The following is a 7,364-nucleotide window of genomic DNA, read 5'->3' on the forward strand; positions in this document are numbered from 1 at the left end:
AAGTTACATTTCTGTAACCTGCAGTGTTATCATAGGCCAGCAGAGGGAGCCATTTAGCTGTACTTCATATGCTGCCTTCACAGAATACAGAATAAGTGGAAAAACTTACACTACAAGACTGGTACAAACATGTGGCAAATCTTGTTACTGGTTACTAGTCAAACCAGATACTTCATGAAACACCAGATACTGTGTTTCAGCAAGTTCCAAACTGGAATCTAGTGAAAATAGGCTTTAATTTCTAAAACTTTAGTTAGTATAATGTATATTGTGTATATAGTCAATAAAATAATAATAAAACAGGAGAGTTTTGAACCCTTATGTCCTACAAATGTATAAATAACAACACTTAAATTACAAATAATTAATATAACTGGCCAGAAGTGTCATTTAAATACATTATGATTCTTCAGATATAGCTTTTGAGTGTTTTGACCTATTTAACATGAACCATATCACATCATGACAATAGCAAGTACAAGATTTAAGATTAGGATTGATCAATGTCAAAATACATGAAGCAACAGGGTCAGGGGTGTGTGTGTGTCTTTTTAAAACATGTCACACACATTATATCCCAACTTATTATGGATAAATGCACTCTTTATAAAGTTATTCATTTATCACTGAGGTTAAGAAGATAGAAAATGAAGTGTTTCATTCAGCCTTAATTGGGTTAATATAATTTTTATTAGACATTACAAAGAAATACCTATATTTAAGGCTTTTCACTCCGGTTCAGCCTTTACACAGATATAAACACAGACCGGCCACTTTATTAGGTACAAGACACCAAATAAAGTGGTTGTAATGTTTTGTTTTTGTGCCTGTGATGACACAGACTGATGGACAGAAGCATAATAGCTATTCTAGTAAAGTAAGATGGCAGCAAACTTAAACTTAACAAAGGAATTAATCCTGGTTTCTGTAAAACAAGTGAGGTGAAAGGAATGTATGAAGAGAACTTTAGGTTAAGAATTAACCCCGGTTCATCAGTGGTTCAGCAAAAGAAATGACACAGTGGAGCTTTAAATAAATCAGAATCGTCGATGGCACTCAATAAACTAAATTATTATTTTATGTTAAAAACAACAATCAGATTTTTTTTTAACAATGATGACGCATGGATTTTATGAAAATGACAGTGTCCTTGTCAGTGTCAGAAAAGGGTTCTCAACATTGGACACAGTTTAATTTAAAGCGTTAGTTACAACAGTATAATGAACGGATGCAGGAATACAGACTTTCTTTTACTAGCACTTTACAAACCCTTTTAACAACAGTGGAGACGAGGGAAACAAACCGTGTGAAACTACAACTCCCAGGTGCCCCAGAGAGAGGCCAGCATGGCGGCACTCAGCGCCACACTCAGAGAAATCTGGACCGAGGAGGCTCCGTTACACTGATCTGTGTTACAACACTTGAAATTGCTGGTGTAAGCAGCGCCCAGGATGCTGCCGGTCAGAGTTTTCCCACACAAGTCTGAGTCCAGGCAGCCGCGGGTGTGCAGCGTGAGTGACCCTGTGGCATTGAACTCTGAGAGGGTCAGAGGTCAGAGGTGTGCGAGAGAAAGAGAAAGAGAGAGAGATAATTAATGGGTGTATTTTTTTTAATATATGAGTTTATATGAAAAACTACAGTCTCTATCCAGTTTAATGCATCATATAATAAATAAATTATAAATACAGCTACAAATAAAGCTCATAAAAGGCCAATAAATGCCATACAGGTAGTTTTTCTAACCATTTTCAGAGACAAAATTGTTTTTTTTTTTAAAGTTTGTGGTATAATGTGAATATAATAAATATTTTATTCAAATAAATGATTAGGCCTCAGGAAGAAAGCACCATATACACACATATGTAAAGATTTGCATAGAAAAATTGCACAATTCATATGATAAGGAACAAATCAAACAATATAATAAGTAAAAAGCCTAATGATCAACATAAAAAAATAAAAGTAAAACACAAGTATTTTAAATGAGACTCAGTTGCGTGTAATTATTAAAATAAATAGTCCAGACATCATTAAAAACATCCATGAAACAGATATGAAACAAAAGTTCAACCAAATGCCCTGATGGAACAGCACATTTTCATGTCAGCAAATATACAGTAGGACCAGAAAGACTTGAATCAGATTAATTAATAATATGTAGATGTGTTGAAGGAGCGCCTTTCTGTATTTTTCTATTTGTTCACAATGATGCAGAGAATGTTTTCTTACGTGCTTCTCCGGTATAACACTGCTCCGTCCCATTGTTACACGTGACATCTTTTCCAAACAGGCATTTCCCAAATATTCCGAGAGGACACTGACGACAGTTGAGACACTGAGCTGTTCAACGACAACAGAGATTACATTGTTAGGATGACAGTTCACTTATTCAACAAATACAAATACACCAATCAGGTTTTTCGGGTGATTCGGTATGATTACTGTAAGTACTCGACAATACTTTTATTAATAATACCATTACAGTTATTAAATGTTATTTGGGAACAAAATACAATATTAGATACTAATACTCGCTGGGAACGTTTGTGAATCGTGTTCCAGCTTTTATTTCCATGTATGTCCATTGAAATGTTTGCTTGTTAGAAATGGAACGCCACATTTTTGGGTGAGCAAATAAAGAATTGGAATTAGATTTAAATGAATAACATGTAGATGTGTTGAAGGTCCTTTTCTCCTCCCCCTCTTGACAGTGTAGCAGAGGACAGCTTGCCGTCGTATAAAGTATCAAAGTATTTCTTAAAGTAACTGCTTACATTTGACACAATGAGGATACATAAAATGGTGTTACCGTAGGTTACAGGATCAGAATATAGTGAATAAACTGTGTGGCAGCCTCAGGACCATTCTACATGCCATAATATGTCTGTGATGTCTTTTCTGTTCAATCATGTGATCACTTGAGAAGAGTTTCTCTTAAAGTTATTGATCAGTTATTGAATTTAAGTTGGTATTCTAGTGTGAAACTGTCACAGAGTTAGTCTTGTTGTAGTAATTAGTCTGGATTTCTTAAAAATCTTCTTCTAAATCTTTATTTGTCTCATGATGTTTACAGCAGACATTCAGTTTATAATGAGGTCAGCACATTAGTGATGTTAATATTTTGACTTTGAATTTAGAAAACAGTAGAAACAACAGTATATATATGACACTGTATGTCAGGGCCAGATTTAGCATCACCTTTGATTAGTTCCTAGTTGCTTTCTTTCATAGACAACACACATATAAATCTGTACGCTCTCTGTTTTCACCCCACACATGATTCAATATTTCCAACTTACCAGCTGCGATGAAGGAAATCAGCACAGTCACCGTTTTCCAAAAGGTATTCATCGCTTTCAGGGTTAAAAGAAAGAAAGAAGAGTTCAAAAAGGGTTTCTTTTTTTTTTTTTTTAAATGACTATTCCCAAAAGTCTGAGTATCTGAGTGTGTGTTGAGTGAGCCGCAGAGAGAGAGAAGCAATGACAGGACGAGGACTCGACGTGAAGACACGATGTGCAAGAATGAGGTCCATCAGGTTTTGAGTTTCAGGATCATTAATGACACGTGCTGCCAAACATTCACCGCCCATAATGCAACTTGTGGTCATAACAGTACGAGTATGTGCACCAAAAACGTATTTATTTTACTCATAAACATGTCGTAGTTAAAGGTTCCATTTATAATAATAATATAATAACTTTAACAGCTTCATTTATGGCATAGTTTGTCTTTAAATTAGTTAGACACCCTCTTAAAACAATACAATGACAGTGGAATAACATTGAAGGTGTATACAGGTGTGACAAAAACAATAGAAACCAGTCGGATTGTCCTTTAGTCTTTTATTGTTTTTAAAAACTTGCGTCAGACAGCTGTTAGTTTGGGCGAGAGTGACGATAATGTGACAGCAGTTGGTCGCACAAAAACAATAAAAACCCACAATATACAGGGACATAAAGGACAACACTGACACAGCACGACCAAACTTGACTTCCCAGTAATTAAGAGCAATAAAATGAATAAAAACAATAAAAATCTGTAGAGTCTGTATCTCTGTCCAGAGGAAATAAAGGTGTGAGTGAGTCCTGCTGCTGCTGCTGTTGTGTCACTATTATTTTATTGGCTTCCTTAACAGTTTTGGACAAACATTGTTGGTTTTGGAGAGAAACGTTGCCATAAAAAGAGTTTAAACAAGTGCTGATTTACTCAGTAAAAGATGTGTAAAATAATTAAATCTGTGCAGAATATAAAATCTTCAATTATTTTTATTTTTTAACGCATTCTGTCTTAAACTTAAACAGTTTCAACAGGGGCTGTGAGTTTATTGCAATCATTTAACTGGACTTTAATCAATAACTTACACAACAATGATTAAACACTTCCTATATATAGTGTTAATGGTTACCTGTAATGTATTGTCCATTAAAAATGAAAGCTTTTACTTTGAAATATGAGTTCTGGGACTGTGGACTATTGAATGTGACAGAGAGTTTCCTCTTATGTTAAGGTCCAGAATATCATATACAAATGTTTATAATCAGCAGCTGACTGAAATAAAACTGTAGGGTTTATAAATAAGTACTGTAATAAAGAAAATAAACCCTCTTTCCTTGGATTGAATCAAAAAATAAACTTGATGTACGTAACACAAAGATGTAAATACAGCATATTTAAAGACCAGCTTCTTAAACTAAAGTGACTACATTTAGAAGGAAAGGGTGTGAAGATGAGAATGAGGTGGAAAAAGGAGAAAAGGAGCAGGTGCAGCTGCTCAGTGAGGACACAATGTTTACTGTTCCATTCAGACTGACTCACCTGATGACACACCTGTCCATGTGACTCAGCCAGACGCTCTGTCATCTTCCCTCGCTCTCAAACAACAACAAATGACAAACACAGAGGGAAAGAGAACACAAGCCACAGTGGGATTATGGGATGTTTCAGGCCAGTGTCAGGCTTTAATTTGACATCACACCAGAGCTTCCCTCATGCCTGAGAGCGGTTCCTTATAATTATGTTACTGATCCTTCGTGTTCCTTCCTGTGTTTGTTGTTGGTGAAGAGCAGAGTCTGAATTCAACTGTATTTGGACTTTAACTATGAAAAGAAATGTTAGAGAAATGAAATGTCATTAAATGTAATAAACACACAGAAACTCATTTATTTGTTCCCACACAGTTGGACTTTTCTTTCTTCTTCATTTGACCGGCCCCTTCTGACCTGACTCATGTGGCCCCCAGGTCATTTGAGTTTGTGACCCCTGTGTGAAAGTCTAGTTCAGCCACACATAACACATAATTATACCGCCCTCTAGTGGACAATGCATACGAATGCATTCAGATACAAGAACAATAGGAACATAAATTATAATTAATTATTATATTATCTATCTATCTATCTATCTATCTATCTATCTATCTATCAATCAATCAATCTATCTATCTATCTATCTATCTATCTATCTATCTATCTATCTATCTATCTATCTATCTATCTATCTATCTATCAATCTATCTATCTGTCTATCTGTCAATCAATCTATCTGTCTATCTATCTATCTATCTATCTATCTATCTATCTATCTATCTATCTATCTATCTATCTATCTATCTGTCTATCTGTCAATCAATCTATCTGTCTATCTCTATCTATCTATCTATCTATCTGTCTGTCTGTCTGTCTATCTATCTATCTATCTGTCTGTCTGTCTGTCTGTCTGTCTGTCTGTCTGTCTGTCTATCTATCTATCTATCTATCTATCTGTCTATCTGTCAATCAATCTATCTGTCTATCTATCTATCTATCTATCTATCTATCTGTCTATCTGTCTATCTATCTATCTATCTATCTATCTATCTATCTATCTATCTATCTATCTATCTATCTATCTATCTATCTATCTATCTATCTATCTATCTGTCTGTCTGTCTATCTAGAGTTTTGTGTTATGTTGACAAGAACAGCTGAGGGTGGTACGTGTTTGTTTGTTTGTTTGTTGCTCAAATGTGTAGTTTTCTTTTTATTTACCTTTACCTATTTATCTACCTTTTTTCCTTTATTTACCTTTATATGATCCAGTATCTGTAGTAGAAATTCTTCATAACAATAATTTAATTTGATGCCTTATATTATGTACATACAATAGATGCTGATTGTCTACATTGAGTTCATTGAGACAAAAAACAGAAAAATAACTGGAAAATATTTGGATAAAGATCAGTGCAGATGTGATGATTTGCTGCTTTTCGCTGTACTAACACTGCTGTATTTATGAACCCATGTTTTGACTGATTTGATCAATGAATCTGCCACTATTTCGTGTATCATTAAGTGTACTGATGTCTTATTTATTTATTTATTATTCTGTTAGACAACAGATGACACAGAAGCAGAAATGAGCACATAATCAAAGAAAGATCAGATGAAACAGATTTTAAAGTCAATTCACAGGCATTGTAATTAAACAGTTGAGTAAAACAAGTGTTAAATTCAGTGGGTCTTCATGAATCTGCATATTCATGCTGTTGATGGTACATTCCTGTAGAGGGCAGTAGACACCTGCAGTAATGCCACAGGCTCCTGACGTCTTGAGATTGATGTGATATCATTGTGTCAGTTTAGTTTGGACCAAACCTCTATTGACTGTTTGCTCAAAGCTTTTTATAGAAGCACTGGGCTTGGCGACAGTAAATGACTGTGTTCCACGTCTATTATTATCATCATTATCATTATTATTATTATTATTATTATTATTGTTATTATTTCTGGATGAGCTGGTTCTTTCGTATATTATTGCAGCTCAGATCCGATGTGAACCACAGCAGAGGCGACACACAGTAAACACAATGTGATGACTCCACGACAATGATTGACCACCATGACTGGAATGTTAATTCGCTGGAACTAAACTGCGGGTCATGGACCCTGAGGGGCCGCGGAGGAAAGGAGGAGGGCCCACATAACGTGATATTAGCTTTTTAGAATTGTGTGTGCGTGCGTGCATGAGTGACGTGTTTATGCACGGTGAGATTTATATTTTAACACCTTTCTTTTCTTATTTATGTCTTTTACTGAGTTAATTTGACAGTATTCATTTGTTTATCTTCGCCCAACTCCCCATGCAATACTACGCTGTTCTAAGTGCACTGTTTACCTGTATATATATACTGTATCTAGCGAAGCCATTGTTGTTTATCTTGTTTTCACACTGTTTTTGTTTCTTGCACATGTTTAAGTGTTTTTATTTCCTTATTTCTTATTTTCTACCTGTTTGTGATTTAACACTGCAAATTTCCAACATGTGGGACGAATAAAGGATTAGCTTATCTTATCTAACACACATACTAATTGTAAATACACTCTATT

The 7,364-nt window shown here is 35.0% G+C and overlaps 1 protein-coding gene across 1 annotated transcript; it reads right to left on the reverse strand.

Moving 5' to 3' along the window:
- Positions 1-671: 671 nt before the first annotated feature.
- On the reverse strand, positions 672-3,522 carry lye (lymphocyte antigen-6, epidermis). The gene is made up of 4 exons (XM_044052990.1): positions 3,441-3,522; positions 3,300-3,353; positions 2,230-2,340; positions 672-1,536 (listed from the first exon to the last, which is right to left on the reverse strand). Exons 2-4 carry the CDS (start codon positions 3,349-3,351, stop codon positions 1,313-1,315), a joined length of 387 nt encoding a protein of 128 aa, XP_043908925.1. The 5' UTR covers positions 3,352-3,353; positions 3,441-3,522; the 3' UTR covers positions 672-1,312.
- Positions 3,523-7,364: the final 3,842 nt, after the last annotated feature.

The sequence above is a fragment of the Solea senegalensis genome, linkage group LG20 (assembly GCF_019176455.1).
Source record: "Solea senegalensis isolate Sse05_10M linkage group LG20, IFAPA_SoseM_1, whole genome shotgun sequence".
Taxonomy (NCBI): domain Eukaryota; kingdom Metazoa; phylum Chordata; class Actinopteri; order Pleuronectiformes; family Soleidae; genus Solea; species Solea senegalensis.